Source organism: Phyllostomus hastatus, unplaced genomic scaffold (assembly GCF_019186645.2).
Source record: "Phyllostomus hastatus isolate PE091 unplaced genomic scaffold, TTU_PhHast_1.1 phas_contig_17, whole genome shotgun sequence".
In the NCBI taxonomy this organism is placed as follows: Eukaryota; Metazoa; Chordata; class Mammalia; order Chiroptera; family Phyllostomidae; genus Phyllostomus; species Phyllostomus hastatus.
Window position 1 is genome coordinate 45205864 of NW_025333664.1, and position 22922 is coordinate 45228785.

The 22922-nt window shown below is 40.6% G+C and overlaps 1 protein-coding gene across 1 annotated transcript; it reads left to right on the forward strand.

The window, feature by feature from the left end:
* Positions 1-3706: 3706 nt before the first annotated feature.
* LOC123814707 (cystatin-8-like) lies at positions 3707-21172 on the forward strand. The gene is made up of 3 exons (XM_045832624.1): positions 3707-3937; positions 6993-7106; positions 21089-21172. Exons 1-3 carry the CDS (start codon positions 3707-3709, stop codon positions 21170-21172), a joined length of 429 nt encoding a protein of 142 aa, XP_045688580.1.
* The last annotated feature ends 1750 nt before the right edge of the window (positions 21173-22922 follow it).

Here is a 22922-nt window from a genome sequence, read left to right on the forward strand (position 1 = left end):
GTGACATACACACCCAGGGCCAACAGACCATGAAACGCTTCTCTGTGGCACCTTTGTGATATCCTTATGGCCCACTATGAGTCCTCCACTGTTGTTGCAAGTAGATGCTGAACCCCCAGTTGAGGCTTGCAAGGTATGATATTCATGCCCAGGAAGGCCCCCTCTGCCAGCCACTGTCTTATCAGCTGACCAGAAACTTGTTTGTATATTGCCTGAGGGTTGTGATTTTCCATGGCTCGTTCCAATAACTGCTTTGGTTTTTAGCCCTTATGGTGCAAAGTAAGACTTTAGTGGACTGGGTACATACCTATGCCTCAGTGACTAACCAATCTTCATGCTGGGTCTTCACTGAAAACCCATGAGCACGTCCTCCAGACTCCAATGGCACATCTCTTCAGCTTCTCTGTCTCAAATTGTACTTGGTTGTACCACCAGTGGAACAGAGCACATCCCTTGTGGAATGAGACCTGAACTGACATCTATGCTGGGGTGAAGCTGTGGTGTGACTGGTCCAGGCTGTTGGTCAGCTACTCCACATGGGATGGCTTGGGGTGGCTCATAGCCGAGGCCATGGAGCTAGCTGGACCAGCTCTCCTTTGTATTGAGAACCTGAAAGTACATGCCCAAGTGGGCTGGACTCCAACAGGTCTGTGTCAGAATCAGACTTTAAAGCATTCCTGGGTGTTGGGAACCGCCCTGACTGGTATCAGAGGCTGAAACCCCCGCCTAGGCTAAGGCTAAGGGAACGCCCTTGGAACCATAAGCCAGCAAGGAGACAAAAGCTTATCTCCCTGGCAGGAATGCTGCTTCTGCTGCTGAACCCCAAAAAGCTTGGTCGGTTAGCCAAAGACGGGTAAGATTCCCCACGGGGGAACGACCTAAGCCAGGCACAATCACTTTGGGAGGCCCCCCAAAAGAAGGACTTGGGGGGGCTGCAGCAAAAGGGGGTGATGGACCCTCGCTCCTCGGCTTTGACATAGCCTGAGTTCTCATCGTCTGGGAGAAAATCTCCTTATCTCTTGGTTGCCTTAGTCCCCTTGCTCCACCTAAGCCTGAAACAATGACAGGGTGGTGCAGCTCGGTACTGAGAAGTGCGGATTTCCTGGGGTGATCAGGCCTAAGAAAGAACATGTAAATTACTGTGAAACCTCCTTTGTTTAGAATGCTCTCAGTTGAATGAGAAGGGTCTTAGGAGGAAGTTATTTTGTTCCTCAGTCTTACAGCTCTTTGACCCCCCCAACTCAATAGACCAGCAGAGTTCTTTGTTTTCTATAGTTCCTTACTTCCCCTAATGAGTACTGTACTTTACCTGAATTATTATGCAAAATGAGCCCAATAAAAGCAGGTATGGACGGTAAATCAGCGCGCTCCCCACTAGGGGGGTGGCCATTCCGTCCCTACTTCCCCAGAGAAACTAGTCTGTCTCTGTGCATGTGTTGTTTTTTCTCGCGTGTGTTTCGGCGAGCCATCCACAGCGTTCCATGGTCACTGCTGGCCGGTGACCCACGTGCGACACCTGGGAGGTGTGGAATGATTCATGGGATGCAGTTCCCACTGGAGTCCTCTGGGTGTGTGGCTTACATGGATGGCCTTATTTGCCCAAAATTGGATGGGCAGTTGTATCTAGGGATGGCCCTATTTGCCTGCTTAAGTTCAGAAAACTCTGGCAATCCAGCCAACCAACTGAGAAACATTTAAGATGCAACATCAGGTAAAATATACACCCTGCTTGTATTACTCATTAGCTATTTTTTCTACTCAAGCTGCTTCTGTACTCACTGAAACTGAGATAACTGCTTTGACTTTGTGCATTGCTCATGTGTTGACTGCAACACATGATTCTTTAAGCCCCTTAAATAAGGAAGTGTATCAATTAAGGAAAGTAGCCTGGCAAAATTGTGTGGCCTTAGACATATTTACTGCCTCACAAGGTGGAGTGTGTGCCTTACTAGGGACTGAAGGCTTTGTATACCATTCCTGATGTCCATCACAATGTTATCCAAGCTCTTTGGATATTACTTTCTGAGACCCGTACTATCAAACAGGTGATCCCCTTCAGAAATGGTGGGCATCCCCAACTACTGATTGATGATAGGCCTTGTCTTGGGCAGCAGAGCTGGTGTTTTGGTCACTTGTTGCTGTAGCCTATACCGCTATTGTGGTATATGAGTGCAGGGCTTTGCCTTCCTCTCCAAAGGACCCTTGTGGAGGACATCCTCGAGTAGATTGTATGCAGTAGATTGTATGCAGTGAATTGCAGGGGAAATGCAAACAATTGCAGGGGAACCTACAATCCATTACATTTGTATGATTTGTATGATTTGTAGATTGTATGCAGTGGATTTCAGGGGAAATGGAGTCAGTCAGGCTCCCTCACCTACCTGATAAGCAATATTCCCATAGCCTTTAGAATGGGCCCACATGCATAGAATCATGCTTTGTTATATAACATCTTGGCATCATACCAGCTTTGTGTACATTTAGTATATAAGGGAGTTGGTACTTCCGGCTGTCCAACACTTGGCTTATGCTGTGTGTGGATTGCCCCACCCTTGAATAAGGTCATGTCAGGCATTAACACGACTCCATGAAATTTCTTCCATCTGACTGAATCCCGAGTGACCCTGCTTGGCCTTGAAGGGCTGCAAGACATGACAAAAACATCCATCCAGAGGCAGAGAGTATAAACATAATAGAGTATGCTCACAGTCCACAGCTTCATACCCATTTGTTGTTTCCTACACACTGCCTTTCCTCATGGTCAAGAACCCATTGATCTTTTCACCCTGGGACTAATGCCCACCTCTCTGTCTCTCCAGTAATTTAATAAGACCAATTTAGGATTTTCACAGAGAAACAATTTCTGCGAGCTCAGAGGTTTCATGCACCCCACAGAATGAGCTACGTTACCTGCTCCCTGGAAGGACAGTGGAGAGAGTTGCTATTGGCCAGAGGGAATCCAGAGATCATGCATTTAGCAAGCCAGGGTCACAGCACAAGTGAGCAGGACACCTTTGAGGGACACCCACTTGAAGGGCAGAAGCAGGAAGCTTGCCTGGACTGAAGGTCAGTGGCCAGAAGGTTAGAGGTTCCCTCCCTAAGGCAGGGTCACAAGTGCTGGATTACATCACAAAGTGTGATCTTCCTGTAGGGACATGGATTCAGGTGAAGAGAGACCAGAGATCAGGTGTGAGAGAGGCCCCAGACCAGGATATAGGTGTGAGCTGAGTGTGCCAGAGACTCAAGAGACTGGCTGGTACCTGGGTCAGAGCCTGGCTATAAGGAGGAAGAACCAGCTGGCAGTGGGGCAGGTTCATAGAGGGCCAGAGGCAGTAATCCTTGGGGCAGCAACATTTTAATAGTCACATCTTATAGATCTGAGACACAGAAGCAGGATTGGGTGGTGAGGTTTACAGGGTTGGTGTTGGTGCATCTGGGCTAAATGCTCTCCCTAGAACTATTGGCCACATCCAAGATAAGGAGAGGGGGATGCCTTGGGGCAGAGACTACTTATGGCTTCTTGTGGGTGGTTTTCCATGGAGGACAAAGGTTGTCTTACAGGTGACCCTAACCACTCTGTCTTGAATCCAGCTGGGCTGATGCTGTTAAGATTTTTAACTATAGCACCAACTGCCGCCACCCTGCAGCTGCAACTCCAGCCCTGAGAGAACAAACAGGCTCACTTGTGCCCCTGGATGGAGAGACCATGACAAGACTCTGGGGGTCCTGCATGCTCCTGCTCACTCTTCTGGTGGCCCTGGTGGCCAGCACAGACCCAGACAAAAATAAGATCAAGGTCTTAAGGGAATTAAAAGTTATCGATGCCTCAAATGCCAATGTGAAGCAGTGCCTGTGGTTTGCCATGCAAGAGTACAACAAAGAGAATGAAGATAAATACATTTTCCAGGTGGTCAAGATAGTGAGAGTCCAGCTTCAGGTAAAGGTGTTCTCTCTCAATATATATATATATTTGCATATGATGGTATAGCCTGAAGCCAGTCTAAAATATTGGGAACATGAGAAAAATAGTGATACATGAAAATCCTAAATATGTGAGTGCTCAAGCTCATATACACTTTTATGTTACTATAATATAGTATACTTTTCTATATACTCTTGGACAGTAATTCTAAGTACTTTACATATATTAACTAATTTAAACCCCAAACCACAAATCAAATGTCCATGATTTGTATTTGCTAAGGTTATTGGGAGATAAACTGAATAAACTGCAGTACATTTGCAATAATGCAGCCACTGGCAATATTTCAATCTAGTCACATAATGTGGAAGTTGAAGAGAGACACGAGGCACACTATCTAACGTATAGGCTAATAAAGTGCCTCCTTCTTTCTTTTAATATAATCTTTTCTCTTTTTCTTTATATTCTTTCTTTTAATATAACATTTATGTAATGGAAGTAGAGACATTATGATTTTCTGCTTATAGAAATGTACCTGTTATCACAAGGCCATGAATTTATCAACACTAGGGAGTGTCACTGACTTGGATTCTAATGTAGGTGATTCTCCCTGAAGTTTCCAACCATGTTTGAGAAATGGCTTTTAGTGTTGGAATTCAGCCTCAGTAATTGGTTGGTGGTGTGCCATGAAACTTGTGAGAATAAGTTGTATAGAGATCCCACAGATAAGGTTATTGTTGGCAGAGTATTTTTCAGTTTTTATACTTTCCAGTCTGTCTATGTTAGCAGAAGCTGGGCCACTTTACTTGTTCATACTTATGACCTTATCTCTTGGGAACATGAGCACCATGAACACCATATTTGCAGTACATTATGCTGATGGTACAGCATGCTTTATTGATTGGGCACATGCCACAATCCATCTGGAAGCATACTTTCGTGGCATTTTGAGATAAGGAATGTATTCTAGTTCTTATAACTTCCCTAGCACCCTTCGCAGTTTGTTTTTTCTTTTGGTAGCCAAGTAGTGTATACATTTAGCAAGTTTCTCCCAAGCCACTTCTATGCTAGCCACTGTAGATGGATCAGTGAGATGGAAAGAAATGATCATAGCCTTAGGGATCCAAAAGCCCAATTAGAAAGAAAAAGTGCTAAACCAGGAATGAGAGTTGTGATGTTCGTTCCAGTGGCATGGTACACAGACAGGGTCTGGGGAAGAGCAGGGCCTTAGAAACTCGGGAGCCAGTGTTACTGGCCAGGAACTAAACAGTGATCATCATGCCTGTACTCATAGGCCATGGGCAAGACTTTTATATACTCTATTTTATGAGTACTAGAAAGTCAGAGAACCATGAGGTCGGGGTTCTCAGGATCCAGGTTATTAGCTTTGGGTTTTAAAACTGTCATTCTAGTTTACTTACATTTATTTCTTTTTTCTTTAATTTTTTTTCTTTTAATTTAATTGTTGTTCAAGTACAGTTTTCTGCCTTTTACCCCAATCCCAGCCCACCCCCTAGCCCTCCTCACCTTCCTCCCATTTCCGTCCCCCCTTATTTTTGTCCATGTGTCCATTATAAGTATAAAGGGTTCTTGCAAACCCTTCCTCTTTTCCCCTGAAATTCCCTCCCCTCTTCCCTCTGGTCTCTGTCAGCCTGTTCTCAATTTCAGTGTCTTTGGTTATATTTTGCTTGTTTGTTTGTTTTGTTGATTAGGTTCCTGTTATTTACTTACATTTAGAAAGAGGTTATGAAAATTCAATCAAGGTGTCCATGTAACTGGATGCCCCCAGCTTTCCCAGAAATCACCACATAGCAATCCTCCGCCCCTCTGGCTGGATGAGCAGAGTGGACAGAAACAAGAGAGGAGGAGTGAAAATGGTGGTCAAAGATGCAAATTCTCTTGCCAGGACTCCTGTTTGAGCCCTGGATTGGGAGATTGCTAGATAAATAGTTATTTAGTTCCTCTGTGCCTCAGTTTCTTTACCTGAAAAAAAAAATGGAAGTGGTAGCCTTACCCCAGAAGTTTAGTGTGCAGGTTAACTGAGTTATTGTGTGCAGAGTCCTAAGAATGTGCATGATATAGTGAGCATTGGTGAGGGTCAGCAAGTTTTAAGACAAACAGGAACTCCTCTTGGTGATCAGGTTCACCTCCATGATATTTCTGAGATTCTCTAAATACAAACTTAATTTCCAAACCCAAGGGCTAGCCCTGCTGGTCACTTCTTGATGTTGTCTAACCATCTTCTCCCAGACATGCCATATCCCTTGTGTATTCTTTGTAAAAAAAACACATTTAATACAAATTTATCAAGGTTTAGAGATGACAATGAGAAATGCGATAGAAAAATGGGGAGTCTAAGGGAATATGGAACCAAGCTGCAGATGCCCATTTTCACATCCTGCAGACTTAAATAAACACCATGAGTATCCTTCACCTTCACTGTACTCAATCATTAATAAATTCAGTAAATACTAATGCCTTGCTACAAATTTACCACTGCTCTCCTTAGCAAACACTCAGCAGAGGACAGAAAGATAAATTCCCTTGGCATGGCTCCTTTAGGACTATTTGCTGAGGTGGTAGGAGGGGCCTTGGGTGGAAAAGCCTCAAGGGATGGAAGAAATAACCAGATGACAGAATCTTTGGGGATGTCTGTGCAGGAAAAGAGACAGGGAGGGTGTCCAATGTGGTTAAGGTGACTGTCCTCTAGGCTGGCCCACATGAACATGTAACATCTTAAGCCCAGAGGAGGTTCCATTGACTTTAGTTTTCTCCTTTGGCCCTTCACTAAGCATGCAGCATGACTTGTGATTTGGGACAGAAAAATGTAATTAGAAGGCCTTGCTTTCCAGGAAGACCCACCCTGGAAAACTCCAGGTATGGGCTTCATAACTAGCTTTAGTGTGCAAAGGAATCCAGGCAGTGGGCATCATAGAAGAAAGAATGTGTAACAGATAGGGAGACAAAATGAAAGTGAGAGCAATTTTTTTAGTGATTGCTAAAATTTTTTAAAAATAAAACATAAGTTTTTGAATAAAATTGCACAGTTGCTACAATTGCTCATTAATAGGTCACTGACCATTTGGAATACTTTATTGATGTTGAAATAGCCCGCAGCAGTTGCAGAAAGCTTTCAAATAATAGTGAAAACTGTGTCATTCAAGAAAACTCCAAACTGGAAAAGGTAAGTGACAAATCAACTTATATGTGATGGCTTTTGTTATTCTGAACCTAAAACAGAAGAACTTGGGGTGCCCAGACTCTCTTTGAAGTCTACATTACTCCTAATATTTAGCCCCAGAAGTTGTCAATCCTGTGGCTGTTAGAACAGAAAGTATAGGGCAGCAGTGTGGTGGACTCTTCTGAGTCTTTCCCCACCCCTCATCCTCAGGACAGCATGCTGTCAAAGTCACTTGGATTGTGACAGCTCCATCAACTCTGGTGTCTTGGTTCAGGAAAACTTACTAACACATATTTACTGAAAGTCTGCTCTCTTGAACCTGGACAAGCAACTCTGCTGTCGCTGGCCCAGCAGTTGCTTATCCTGTTGAAGACACCACAGAAAATTCATTAACTCACTCATCTACTCATCAAAGCTTACTTTCAGTAGGTGCTATTCTGGGTACTGTACATTAAGCAGTGTCCCCGTCCCAGGCTTATAGTTGATTCTTGCCAAGCTCAGCCATAGTTTGCATGAAGGTCTAAAGACTCCCACCAAAGGGCTGACTTGGCCCAGGGGCCTTTGGCCTCAAGCTTATATTTTTTATTTCAGACACAGAAAGAGCCCAGGACTTATCTGAATGCTTAGTATGAGATTGGCGAATGCTCCAGGCTTTCTGCAGATTTTCCCAAGAGGCATATCTTTGCCCCTTTATTTATACCAGTGGTTCTCCACATGAGTGGGCATCAGCATTAAAGGCTTTGATAAACCCAGATGGCTGCATCCCACATATAGATTTTCTGATTCATTGGTCTGGAATGAGATCCAGGAATTTTCATTCTTGACAAGTTCCCAGATGCTGCTGCTGCTTCTGGTCTTGGGTACAGGAAATTGCAAGGGCCCATTAACAAAGTGCACTCCCATCATGTTTAGAACTGCCTCTGCATGAGCAAACTGAACAAATTTGATCATTTTCCATTAACAATAGTAGCCATCAACAAAAATATTTAAACAGGGAGCATTTTTTGTCTTTTTAGTATTTTTTTTATTATTGTTCATTACAGTTGTCCCCTTTTTGCCTCCATTACTCTCCCCTGGCCTGCCCAAGCTGCCTCTCTGACATTCAAACCTTCCCCCCATCCCAGTGTCCTTGTCCATGAGTCCTTCATACGTATCCTTGACTTAATCCTTCCCCTTTTTTCTCCCATTATCTCTTTCCACCCTCCCTGCTAGTCACTGTTAGTTTGTTCTTTATTTCCATGTCTCTAGTTCTATTTTGCTTTCTTGTTTGTTTTGTCGATTAGGTTCCACTTATAGGTGAGATCATATGGTATTTGTCTTTCACTGCCTGGCTTATTTCACTTAGCATAATACTTTTCAGTTCCATCCATTCTGTTGCAAAGGGTAGGGAGTTCCTTTTTTCTTTCTGCTGCATTGTATTCCATTGTGTAACTGTACCACAGGTTCCCCTCCACACACATTTTTTAATGTTGTTCAAGTATGATTGTCTTCATTGTCCCTCCATCAACTTCCCCCACCTCACCCACCACCACCTCCCACTTTCAATGGTTCCCTCCTTTGGATTTGTCCATGGGTCCCTTATACATGTTCCTTGATGATCCTTCACCTTCTTTCCCCCATTTTATCACTCTTCCCCCATCTGTTGCTGTCTGTTTGTTCTTTATTTCAATATCTCTGGTTATGTTTTGCTTGTTTGTTGCTTTTGCTGATTAGGTTCTGCTTACAGGTGAGATTATATGGTATTTGTCTTTCACCACCTGGCTTATTTCACTTAGTATAACACTCTCCAGTTCCATCCTTGCTGTTGTGAAGAGTAGGAGCTCCCTCTATCTTTCTGCTGTGTAGTATTCCATCATGTAACTGTAACATAGTTTTTGATCCATTCATTTGCTGAAGGGTACTTAGGCTGTTTCCAGCACATGGCTATTGTAAAATGTGCTGCTAGGAACTTTGGGGTGCATAGCTTGTTTCAAATTGGTGTTTCAGGATTCTAAGGGTATAATCACAGCAATAGAATTGCCAGGCCAAAAGACAATTCCATTTTTAGTTTTTTGAAGAAATTTCATACTGTTTTCCACAGAGGTTGCCCCAGTCTGCATTCCCAACAACAGTGAACTAGGGTCCCATTTTCTCCACAACTTCGCCAGCACTTTTTTTTTTATTGATTTGTTTATGATGTCCATTCTGACCAGTGTGAAGTGGTGTCTCATTGTAGTTTTAGTTTCTATCTCTCTGATGGCTAATGATGCTGAGCACACTTTCATATGTCTTTAGGCCCTCTGTATGTCCTTTTTGGAGAAGAGTCTGTTTGGGTCCTTTGCCCATTTTTTATGTGTATTGTTTCTCTTCCTGGTGTGGAGTCATGTGAGTTCTGTTATATGTGAGTTCTTTATATATAAAGAAAATATATATTTTTTATAGATCAAACCATTGTGTGAGGTATCATTGGCAAATATATTTTTCCATATGGTTCTTTTTTTATTTTGTTGATGTTTTCTTTAGCTGTGCAGAAGTTTTTTAATTTTAGGTAGTTCCATTGTTTATATTTTTTCTTTATGTACCTTGCTCTAGGGCAGGGGTGTAAAACTCATTTTCACCAGGGGCCACATCAGCCTCATGGTTGCTTTCAAAGGGATGAAATAATTTAAGGACTGTATAAATGTAACTACTCCTTAACTGTTAAGGAGTTGAAATTACATTCTGCCTGCTCTAGGGGAAATATCAGTGAAAATGTTGCTGCATGGAATATCTGAAATTTTCCTGCCTATGTTCTCCTCTAGGACTTTTATGTTGTTGCAACTTATATTTAAGTCTTTTATCCATTTTGAGTTTATTTTGGTGTATGGTGTAAGCTGGTGATCAAATTTAGTTTTTTTGCAAGTAGCTGTCCAGATCTCTGAACACCATTTGATGAAGAGGCTATTTTTACTCCATTTTATGCTGCTGACCCCTTTGTCAAATATTAATTGATCATCGAGAACTTGGGTTTATTTCTTAGGCTCTCTATTCTGTTCCATTAATCTATGTGTCTATTCTTATGTCAGTACTAGACTATTTTGATTACTATGATCTTGTAATATAGTTTGATGCCAGGTATTGTGATCTCTCCAACTTTGTTCTTTCTCAAAATTTATGTGGCTTTTCAGGTCATTATTGTTGCATATAAATTTTTGAAATATTTGCTCTACATATGTGAAACCATATGTAAAACCATATGTAAAACCATATGTCATTGGTTTTATAATAGGGATTCCATTGAATCTATAAATTGTTTTGGGTAGTATGGACAATTTTTATTATAGTCCATGTACAGTTGTCTCCTTTTCCCCCCTCCACCACTCCCCTAATCCCAGCCATCCCCACTTCCCACCCTCAATCCTACCTTACTTTAGTTTTGTTCATGTGTCCTTTACAGATGTTCCTGAAAACCCTTCCCCTCTTTCCCCCCCATTATCCTCTCCTACCTCTTCTCTGGTTACTGTTTCGATGATGTTAATTCTTTCAATCCATGAACACAGTACCTGCTTCCATTAATTTCTTTCTTCAGTGTTGTGTGGTCTTCTGAGTATATATCTTTAACCTCCTTGGTTAGGTTTCTTTTTTTTCTTTTTTAAAAGATTTTATTTATTTATTTTTAGAGAGGGAAGGGAGGGAGAAAGAGAGAGAGAGAAATATCAATGTGTGGTTGCTGAGGGTCATGGCCTGCAACCCAGGCATGTTCCCTGACTGGGAATCGAACCTGTGACACTTTGGTTCGAAGCCCGCACTCAATCCACTGAGCTATGCCAGACAGGGCAGGTTTCTTATAAGTACTTGATTTTTCTTTTTGCTCTAATAAATGGTATTTTTTCCTAATTTCTGTTTCTGATATTTCATTGTTGATGTACAAACATACCTTTGATTTCTGAATATTGACTTTGCATGCTGTTGTTTTGTAAAATTCAATGATTAGGTTGAGTAGCTTTTGGTGGAATCTATAGGGTTTTCTATGTACACTATCATGTCATCTGAAAACAATGATAGTTTTACTTCCTCCTTCTCCTTTCCAGTTTGAGTACATTTTTTTTTCTGGTCTGATTGCTATGGCTAGAATTTCCACTACTATGTTGAATAGACGTGGTGAAAGTGGACACCTTTGTCTTGTTCCTGATCTTAGTGTGACAGCTTTTAGTTCTTGCCTGTTGAATATAATGTTGGTTGTACTTTTCTCATATATGGCCTTTATTATGTTGAGGTATGCTCCATGGACTCCCACTTTGCTGGGTGTTTTTATCATAAATGGGTGCTATACCTTATAAAATGCTTTCTCAGCATCTATTGATATGATCATGTGATTTTTGTCTTTTGTTTATGCAATGGATTATGTTTATTGATTTGCAAACATTGTACCATCTTTCCATCTGTGGGATGAATTCCACTTGATCAAGTTGTATGATTTTTAAGTATATTTTATTGATTATGCTAGTACAGTTGTCCCATTTTTTTCTCCACTTTATCCTTCTCTGCCGTGCACTGTCCTCCCTCTAGTATTCCTCTCCAACTTAATCCATGTCCATGGGTCACACATACAAGTTCTTTGACTTCTCCATTTCCTATAATATTGTCAACTTCCCCTGTTTATTTTGTACCTACTAATTATGCTTCTTATTCACTGTACCTTTCCCCCCATTTTCCTCTCCCATCTCAACTGATTATCCTCCATGTCATCTCAATTTTTGTAGTTCTGTTCCTGTTCTAGTTGTTTACTTAGTTTGTTCTTGTCTTTATTCTTTTTTTTTTAGGTTCAGTTGTTGATAGTTGTGAGTTTATTGTCCTCCTATTGTTCATAGTTTTTGATCTTCTTCTTTTTCTTAGATAAATCCCTTTACCATTTCATAAAATAAAGGGCTTGGTGATAATGAACTCCTTTAACTTGACCTTATCTGGGAAGCACTTTATCTGCCCTTCTATTCTAAATGATAGCTTTGGTTGTAAGTCTTTGCTTTTTATGACTTTGAATATTTCCTTCCAGCCTTTTCTTGCCTGAAAGGTTTCTCTTGAGAAATCAGCTGAAAGTCTTATGGGAACTTCTTTGCAGGTAATGGTCTCCTTTTCTCTTTCTGCTTTTAAGATTCTCCCCTTATCTTTAATCTTGGGTAATTTAATTATGTGTCTTGATGTGTTTCTCCTTGGATCCAACTTCTTTGGGACTCTCTGAGCATCCTGTACTTGCACATGTATTTCCTTCACCAGTTTGGGGAAGTTTTCCTTCATTAATTTTTCAAATAAGCTTTCAACTTCTTGCTCTTCTGCCTCTCTTTCTGGCACCACTAATATTTGGATGTTGGAACATTTAAAGTTGTTGCCGAGGTTTCTAAGCCTCTCCTCATTTTTTTTTTGAATTATTGTTTCTTTACTCTGTTTTTGTTGGATGTTTATTTTCCCCTTTTGTTCCAAATTGTTGTTCTGAATCTGATTTCCTTCCCTTCACTATTTGTTCCCTGTATATTTTTCTTTACTTCACTTTGCATAGCTTTTACTTCTTCCTTTATTTTGCATCTGTACTCAGTCATTTCTGTGAGTATCCACAGTATCTGTGTTTTGAACTCTGCATCTGATAGGTTGGCTATATTCCTGTCACTTGGTTCCTTTTCTGAAATTTTGATCTATTCTGTCATTTGGGCTATATTTCTTTGTCTTGATACAACTGTGATGTTATTAGAGGTAGACCCTTAGGTATTTGATTGAATGTATCAACCCACTTCTCTGTGTTGTGGCACTGTATTTGGGGGAGGGGTCAGAGCGGGAACAATACCACTTCCTAGACTCTTGCCCTGCTTTCCAGAGACTGGCAGTTTTTACTGCTGCTACAACCCCCACAGGTTTTTAGAGCTAGAGGTTCTGAAGCTTTACTTTCCCCATGCTGGAACCATGGGTTATGTGGTCTATCTTACCCCCTGATTTTTCCTCCTGGTTTATCTACATGGGGATGTGGGGACACCTAGTTTGCCAGTGCTGCTTTGCTCTGTGTCCTCTCTGCCCTGGCTTCCCATCAGAACAGGTAGGTTTTACCAGTCTGGATGAAAATTTCTTCTGTTAACTCTTTGGTTGTCAGTCTTCTATAAAGTTTGATTTTCTGGCAGTTCTTTATTTTAATTATATTTTATTGATTATGCTATTACAGTTTTCTCAATTTTCCCTCTTGATCCCCCCTATAATGAGTACTGCACCAACCAACCTTCCAGCATCCCCCACTTAGTTCATGACCATAGGTTGTACATATAAGTTCTTTGAGTTCTCTGTTTCCTATACCATTTTTGGCCTCTCCCCACCTGTTTAATGACTACTAATTATGCTTTTTCTTCCCTGTACTTTTTCCACTCTATTCCTCCCCTCCCCTTCCCCACTGAAAACCATCCATGTGATGTCCATTTCTCTGATTCTATTCCTGTTCTAGTTGTTTGCATAGTTTTTGTTTTCATGGTTTTCCTTTCCTTTATTTTTTTAGGTTCATTTGTTGATAGTTGTGAGTTTGTTGTCATTTTATTGTTCATATTTTTGATCTTCCTTTTCTTAGATAAGTCACTTTAATGTTTCATATAATAATGGCTTGGTGATGATGAACTCCTTTAACTTGACCTTATCTGGGCAGCACTTTATCTGCCCTCCCTCCCATTCCAAATGATAGCTTTGCTGGAAAGAGTAATCTTGGATTTAGGTCCTTGCCTTTCATGACTTCAAATACTTCTTTCCAGCCCCATCTTGCCTATAAGATTTCTTTTGAGAAATCAGCTGATACCCTTATAGGCACTCCTTTGTAGGTAACTCTTTCCTTCCCACTTGTTGCTTTAAAGACTGTCTCTTTGTCTTTATTCTTGGGTAACTTAATGATGATATGCCTTGGTGTGTTTGTCTTTGGGTCCAACTTCTTTGGGTCTCTCTGGGCTTCCTGACCTTCCTGAGTTTATTTAGGAAGTTTATTCTCCTCACCAGATTGGGGAAGGTTTCCTTCATTATTTGTTCAAATAAGTTTTCAATTTCTTGCTCTTCTTCTTCTCCTGGCACCCCTATAATTCAGATATTGGAATGTTTCAGGTTGTTCCAGGGATACCTCAGCCTCTTTGCATTTTTTTGGACTTTTGTTCTTCATTATGCTCTGGGTGGATGTTTATTTCTTCCTTTTATTCCAAATTGTTTATTTGAATCCTGGTTTCCTTCCTGTCACTGTTGGTTTCCTGAATATTTTGCTTTATTTCATTTTGGGTATCTTTCATTTCTTGACCAAGCTCAATTAGTTCTGTGAGCATTTTGATTACCAGGGCTTTAAATTCTCCATCAGATAGGTTGGCTACATTCTCCTTGCTTCGCTCCCTTTCTGAGGTTTTGCAGTCTTCTTTCATTTTGGCTCTATTTCTTTGCTCAGAGCCCATGATAAGTTTTAAGGGGGCGGGGATTTCAGTAGTCACCTAGACAGGGCAGACCTCCTTGCTGCACTGTGGCATTACCTATAGGGAGGGGCCAGAGAGGGAACAATGCAGCTTGCCTATTTGTCTCTAATGCATTTTTCAGTGAACTCTTGTGTGAGACTGGGAGTTTCTTCTACTGTGGCAACCATTGTAGTCCACAACCACCTCTGAGTCTCAGTTTCCTTTTAAGTCAGCCTCACCAGAGCAGCCTGCCACTGTGGCTGTAGCCGTCCCCACCCCCAGTCTGCCACCTCACCATGGTTTCTCTCCCTTCACTCCCTTACCAGTCTGGTTGTTCTCTTTGACTGTTTTCTTAATTCCGTGGTTGCTGGAGTTCAGTGCAGTTTGATTTTCTGGCACTTCTGTTTTTTTATTGATTTTAGATTGGTGGTTTTTCTCTTTTCAGTTGTGCAAGGAAGTGGAGGGTTTCTGCCTAAGCCTCCATCTTGGCCAGAACTCCTGTTTTTAAATAATTCATTATCCATCTTTTGGTTGTGTGAGGAAGTTAAATGTATCTACCTATGCCTCAATCTGGTACTGCTGGCTGCAGCTTTCCTATATATAGGAAATATATATATTTATATATTTATAAATATATATATATATATGTGTGTGTGTGTGTGTGTGTGTATATATATACATACATACATATATATATTATGAATTTAGTGTGTATGTTCATCAGTGATATTGGCCTATAGTTTTCTTTCTCTGCTGTGGTTTTACCTGGTTTGGGGAATAGGATGATGCTTGCCTTACAAAAAGTTTGGGAGGCCTACCTCTTTTTATATTATTTTGGAATAGTTTGAGAATTATGTGGATTAGCTTTTCCCTACATGTTGTATAAAATTCTCCTGTGAATCTGGTGCAGGGCTTTTGTGCGCCAGGAAGTTTTTTTTTTTTTTTTTTAATTACTGCTTCAATTTCATTACCTGTTATTACTCTGTTCAAGCTTTCTGCTTCTTTGATTCAGTTTTGGAAGATTATGTGTTTCTAGAAATTTTTCAATTTCACCCAGGTTTTCAAATTTCTCGGAATGTAGCTGTTCATAGTAATTTCTTACAATCCTTTGCATTTCTATAGCATCATTTGTAATTTCTCCTCTTTCATTTCTGATTTTATTTATTTGGGTCCTCTAATTTTTTCTTGATAATTCTGATTAAAGGCTTGCTGATTTTTCTCATCTTTTCAAAGCTCCTGGATTTATTGATCCTTTGGATTATTCTTTTATTTCCTATGCATTTAATGCCGCTCTGATCTTATTTCCTTCCTTCTACTCATAAACTCGAACACTTCTAAAGCCCATCTCGTCTTTTATGTTTTTTAATTAATTAATTAATTTATTTATTTTTTATTTGTTTAGAATTGTTTTTAAGTATCATTGTCTCCATTTCCCCCCATCCCCTCCACCTACTCACCTACTCCCATCTCTCAACCTCAGTCCCTCCCCTCTTTGGCTTTGTCCATGGGTCTTTTATACATGTTTCTTTGATGACCCTTCCTCTCCCCCCATCCCCCATTTTCCGCCTCTCTTATGGTTACCATCAGTCTGTTCTTTATTCCGGTGTCTCTGTTTACTGTTAGTAGAAGCATGGTCATTTTATATTTATATTTTCTACTGGGCTCATTGGAGATATATCGAAAGTTGTTGCTTTTTACCTGTTTGTAAAATAATATTAATTAGTATTAAAAAGAATTTTCCTCAAGGAGCTCACTTTTTTTATCTAAAGTTTCCATGCACAATCTCAGTTTTAAGGTACATGTTTTTAAGTACATATTTATCAACACTGAAAAATTTGTTTCTTTTTTTTCAAGTGTTTGGAATAATGCTGAAGCATAACAATGGTGAGCAGTTGTTCTTATTCCTGCTTTGATGGAATTTTTTTCTATTTTTTAATTTTAATCATTGTTCTGATGGAAATTTTTTCAGTACTCATGTTCTGTTATATATTATATCAGGTGCTGATTCCTGAAGTTCATCCAATTTCCTTTATATGAAGTGGTATCATTTTTGCTCTTTTGATAGCTGTTTGTTTGTTTGTTTAGTGTTGTTCAAGTATAGTTGTCTCCATTTTCCCCCCACTACTCCCCACCACTGGTGCAGCCACTATGGAAAACAGTATGGAGTAATCTTAGAAAACTAAAAATGGAACTGCTTTTTGACCTGGAAATTCTACTGCTGGGATTACATCCTGAAGTGTTATTTTTTAGGCAACCTAAGTGCCCATTAGTAAATGAGTGGATTAAAAAAACTATGGTACATTTACACATGGAGTACTACACAGCAGGAAGAAAGAAGGAGCTTCTACCCTTCATGACAGCATGGATGGAACTGGAAAGCATTATGCTAAGTGAAATAAGCCAGGAGGTGAAAGAGAAATACCATATTATTTCACATATAAGTGGAACGTAATCAACAAAACAAACAAGCAAGCAAAATACAACTAGAGGTATTGAAATAAAGACAAACCCACAGTAACTGGAGAGGAGGGGTAGATGATAATAGGGGATAATAAGGAAAGGGCCATCAAGAAACATGTATAAAGGACACACAGACAAAACCAAAGGGGTACATTCAAGGGTTGGAAGTGGGGATGGGTGGGGTGAGGGCATGGTAGGGTGAAATGGAGACAACTGTACTTGAACAACAATTAAAAAATAATATTTTTCTATCTATTATTCTTTCAGTATCTACCAAATATATTGAATACTTTTTCTTCTTTGACCCATTAGTGTAGTAAATTAAAGTAATAGATTTCCTACTGTTGAATGATTTATAGATCCCAGATTATGGTGCAGTTGTATTTTTTGTGGTTTTATAACATTATTTGGTTATTAGTTCTCATCCTCATTTACTGTAGGTCTTTGAAACTGGTGAGAAGTACATAGATAGCCAATGTATAAACTTGTTTGGTGAATTTTCATGTTCATTATATTTTTACATTTCTTATTTGATTGACAGCTTTGCTGAGCCTGGTGTTGATGGACACATCTGGCTTTCCTATTTCTTTCACTGCAAATTTCCAGCTCTCTCTGAGTGCTGGGGTTGGGAGGGTGGGAACTTGTTTAAGAACACTCCACAGATGTGCTTGTAAACATTGATGGTGTATGCTTAGTCATCACCACATTGATGGCATAAAGCCTCTTCTCTATCAACTCCAGGTTGGAAAGAAAGAGTACAACAGATTGTGTCTGTACTCATCTGTTAGAATGAAGTGGGAATCAATATACCACTTCTTTTGAAAAAATATATTTTATTGATTATGCTATTACAGTTGTCCCATTTCCTCCCTTCACTCCTCTCCACCCTGTACACACTCTCCCACCCATATTCCCCACTTTAGTTCATGTCCATGTGTCATAAGTTCTTTAACTTCTACATTTCTCATACTATTCTTACCCTCCCCCTGTCTATTTTCTACCTACAATCTATGCTACTTATTCTCTGTACCTTCCCCCCGCCACTATCCTGTTGCTAACTCTCCATGTGATCTCCATTTCTGTGGTTCTGATCATGTTCTAGTTGTTTGCTTAGTTTCTTTTGGTTTTGTTTTAGGTGTGGTTGATAATAATTGTGTTTGCTGTCATTTTACTCTACATGTTTTTTTCTTTATCTTCTTTTCTTAGATAAGTCCCTTTAGCATTTCATAAAATAAGGGTTTGGTGATGATGAACTCTTTTAACTTGACCTTATCTGAGAAGCACTTTATCTACCCTTCCATTCTAAATGAAAGCTTTGCTGGATAGAGTAATCTGGGATATAGGTCCTTGTCTTTCATGACTTGGAATACTTCTTTCCAGCCCCTTCTTGCCTGTAAGGTCTCTTTTGAGAAATCAGCTGACAGCCTGATGAGAACTCTTTTGTAGGTTACTGTCCCCTTATCTTTTGCTGCTTCTAGGATTCTCTCCTTCATTTTTACCTTGGCTAATGTAATTATGATGTGCCTTGGTGTGTTCCTCCTTGGGTCCAACTTCTTTGGAACTCTCTGAGCTTCCTGGACTTCCTGGAAGTCTATTTACTTTGCCAGATTGGGGGAGTTCTCCTTTACTATTTGTTCAAATAAGTTTTCAATCTGTTGCTCTTCCTCTTCTCCTTCTGGTACCCCTATAATTTGGATGTTGGAATGTTTAAAGATGTCCTGGAGGTTCCTAAGCTTCTCCTTTTTTTTTGAATTCTTATTTCTCCATTCTTTCTTGTTTGGTTGTTTCTTTCTTCCTTCTGGTCCACTCTTCTATTGTTTTGAGTCCCAGTTTCCTTCCCATCACTATTGGTTCCCTGTGCATTTTCCTTCATTTCTCTTATAGCAGCCTGCATTTTTTCATCTAATTTGCAACCAAAATCAACCAATCATGTGAGCTTCCTGATCACTAGTGTTTTGAACTGTGCATCTAATAAGTTGGCTATCTCTAGGTCGCTTAAAATGATGGGTTCTCGGGCTTTGATTTGGTCTTCTGTTTAAGCCATCTCTCTCTCTCTCTCTCTCTCTCTCTCTCCCCCTCTCTCTCTCTCTCTCCCTCTCTCTCTCTCTCTCCCTCTCTCTCTCTCTCTCTTTTGACCTGGTCACACTTGTTATGGTGAGGGGAGGAGCCTTAGGTGTTCACCAGGGCAGGGCACCCCAGTCGCTGGATTATGATGTTGTATGTGGGGGCGGGGTCGAGAGGGAACAATGGCAGTTGCTCTGTTCTCCGTGGGACCTCAGTCCCTTCTGCTGCTTCCCCTAAGCAATCTGGGCCTCTTTGGTGCCAGTTCTTGTGTGAGTAGGCTTGTGCACGCCATGGGACTTTCCAAGGACCTCTCCTGTGAGGCTGGGTGTCTATGTGCCTCAACTCCCACAGGTGTCCTCCATCAGTGTCCCGAGGCTCTATTTCCCAGAGATGGGATCCTGGGTTGCGTGCACTGCCTTGCTTTACAATCACCGCCTCACTGGGTCTGCCAGTTGCCACCCCTTGGCCGGGGTCTGCCAGGTGCCACTTGTGCACTCAGGGTCCACCCGCTGTGGTCTTGCTTTCTCTGGATGCCATACACGCCCAACTCTCTCTGCTCTCCACGTGGGCCGGCACCTGGCTGCTTGTCTTTGCCCGTCCTACTGGTCTGGATGAAGGGGTCTATTTCAACTTCTTGGTTGTCTGACTTCCATTCAGATCAATTTTCTGTCAGTTATGGATGTTACTCTCTTTCTAAATTGTTGTTCTAATCTTGGTTGTGCGTAGAGGTATTGTGCATCCACCTAGGCCTCCATCTTGGCTGGAAGTCTCCCACTTCTTTACTTAGAACTTTTGCTTACATATATATTAAGTATTCTCAAGCTTCTTGGCTCATCCTAAACCTATTGAATCAGAATTTCCAAGTAAAGGCACCCCATACATACTTCATATCACTGAGAAAGTCTGAAAAGCATTTTATTAGAGATGTAAAAGTCTGTGGCCTCCATGTAGTAGTAATTGTTTCTATGCAACTGCATTTAACTTGCTAGTATTTTTGAAAAGGATTTTTGTTCTATTTACTAGAACAAACATTTAAGCACTAAGAATGTCTTAATGCTACTCCTGAAGTCCCATGGTGATACTGCTGCTGCAGGCCTTGGTCCCAGTATTTTTATTTGTAATTTGTTTCAGGGTTATTCTGTTCTGGTACAATTAAAATGCAGGCTTTCTATCTTTTTGTGTCCTGATCAGTTTAAAAATTGAGGGAGTTTTGTTTTCCAAGGTTTGATGTAATTTGCCTATAAAGCCATCTTGATTTTGTATTTTGATGGGACTGTGGGACCTCCACTATTTCCTTTTCATGTGTCTAATACACAGCAGAGATCAACCTTTCTTCTCTCTGACTCCATTTGCCTCATAACACCTGGAAGTACCTCCATGTTTTCAGTCAGATATTTAAGATGCCTTTTGTTGTTTTTCCATGACTGCCATCTGTCTGCTTGTCTGCATTTGACCATCTATTTATATTTATCCATTTATACATTCATCTGTCTGCCCATTTATGAATTTCTTGATCCATTTATCCATCCATACACCAATCCATCCCTCTATCTAGCCATTCATCCATCACACACAGATAGAGTATTTTATTTCAAAGGTATTTTAAAAGGGAGAGAAGGGCTCTTTGAAAGAAAAGTTATGTTAGGCCCTAGAGCCTTCTAGATTCCTCTTATCCTGACTTATTTGTTATTAGAACAAAAGGCATGATTTGATTATTAATGTACCATATATTAGTTTATATTTGACATAGCATCACTTTATTTACATTGTAGAAAATCTGATGTTCCACCAAAATATGATGATTGTTCTTACATGCTATCAGTGGTTGGTATGGAAACATAGACTCTTCTGAAGTCATTAGCAGATGCTGTTCACTGTAAAAGTCTGCAGCATCTAGCTCTCAGATTCCTGGCATCGTTTCTTGATGAATGATGACCACCTTCAGTACATTTCTAAGTTGATACCCAACAACAGCATAATGGTTCTTCTCTTTTGGCACACAACTGATTTTGTGTGTGTGTGTGTGTGTGTGTGTGTGTTGGGGGTATTTTTCAGAAAGTAATGTGCATATTTTTGGTTGGAGCACTCCCTTGGAATGGAGATTTCACTGTGATGAAAATGCAGTGTGCAGATACCTAGGGGATTCTGGAGCATGCCCCCATCATCTCTGCAAAAGGAGCCATTAGCAACATGCTTTCCTCATGAATGCCTCTTTGCTTCCAATTTTGTTTTCTAGTTTCATATTAGGTGCTAATAAAAGATGGGCATGTCCGATTCCTCTTTCCTGGCCTCAAGGGTGGGGGTACCCTGGGCTGTTTTCCAGCCTGATGGCCCACCACCAGGAATAAGTTTGTCATTGACTACAAAGGATGGAGTGAGGTCTAATTCTGTCCCCCACTGCAAGTCTGAGGAGGAGTCATTTTTTGATTGGGTAACAATCCCCAACAGAGGTTGGATTCCACTGGGTGCTAAGTCAACAGGTTCCTTTTGGAATCCTCCTTTGGCCTGGGATTCCTCCCTCTCCCCCCAGGTCCTGAGTGAATGGATCATGTAGGCTGGGAGACGCCCTGGCAGAAGCAGACCTCCTCTGTAGGGTCTCAGTGAATTGTGGGTAATTGTGTTTCTTCTTATGTAAATATCAACAATGGTTACAGAGATAGGTGAAGACAGTAAAGTCTTAAGAGTAAGCTTCTGGCCCTGACTGGTGTAGCTCAGTGGATTGAGCATGGGCTGCGAACCAAAGTATCACAGGTTCGATTCCCAGTCAGGGCACATTCCTAGGTTGCAGTCCATGGCCCCCAGCAACCACACATTGATGTTTTTCTCTTTCTCTCCTTCTCCCTTCCTTCCCTTTCTAAAAATAAATAAATCTTTAAAAAAAGAGTAAGCTTCTTTGTTCATGTGTATGTGGATATACATGTGTGCATGAATGTGTATGTGGGAGAGAATGGGGAGAAGGAAGTAGGCAAACATGCATGACAGCAAGAGATAAAATTCTCTTGAAGAAAATAATCATTAAAGTTAAATGTGTCTAGCCCTGGCCAATATGGTTGGGAGGGTTGTCCCATAACCAAAAAGCTGTGGGTTTGATCCCTAGGTATGTGCCAAAACCTAGGCACATACCTAGGTTTTGGGTTTGGTCTCCAGTGTGGACACATATGGGAAGCAACCAATCCATGCTTCTCTCTCATATGGGTGTTTCTCTCTCTCCCTTTCTCTATCTCTAAATAAAGCAAAGAAAAAATGTCTTTGGGTGATTATAAAAAATAGATGTGTCTAATGGGGGATTATTTAATAGAGAGCTTAAGTTTTGCAAGATAAAGTTCTGGAGATTAGTTGCACAACAATGTAAATATACTTAATACTACTGAATTATATATTTAAAATGGTTAATATGGTAAATTTTATATGTACTTACTGCATTTATTAAAAAAATAGGTGTGTTTGTTTTAAATGTGGTGTTGGGTATGACTCAGGAGGCCAACTATATTTCAAATGCATGAGCCAGGTTTTCTTTCACAGAGCATGGTAGGAGGTGGAGATCTTACTGTTTCTGCTCCAGCCAGATAAGGCCATGATACTCAAAGGCTATAAATTTTGTCTTTGGTTCCTTTGATTTAGCCAAATGATGTTTCATAGTTAGGAATACCATACCACCTGGAGTAGCACAGGACAAGTGGCATTCACTTTCCAAAGTTTTGCTTTTTCTCTGGCTGTCTCTCTCCTCCCCCTATCAGGCATCTCTGATTCTTTCTCCCCCCTCTCAAGAACCTCTCCTAACTAAGAAACCAGGATTTGGATCTGAAGCAGATTTTTGCAAGTACATTACTTAGACCTAATACACTATTATTGATTAAAAAATTTTCTTTTCTGTGGGCTAAGTGGGCTC

What these genes read in the sequence shown, in the direction of transcription:
- LOC123814707 (XM_045832624.1), top strand. Translation starts at nt 3,707, where the DNA reads ATGACAAGACTCTGGGGGTCCTGCATGCTCCTGCTCACTCTTCTGGTG. An exon ending in TAGTGAGAGTCCAGCTTCAG is followed by an intron (nt 3,938 to 6,992) that starts GTAAAGGTGTTC and finishes GCTCATTAATAG; the next exon opens with GTCACTGACCATTTGGAATA. An exon ending in AAAACTCCAAACTGGAAAAG is followed by an intron (nt 7,107 to 21,088) that starts GTAAGTGACAAA and finishes GGTATTTTTCAG; the next exon opens with AAAGTAATGTGCATATTTTT.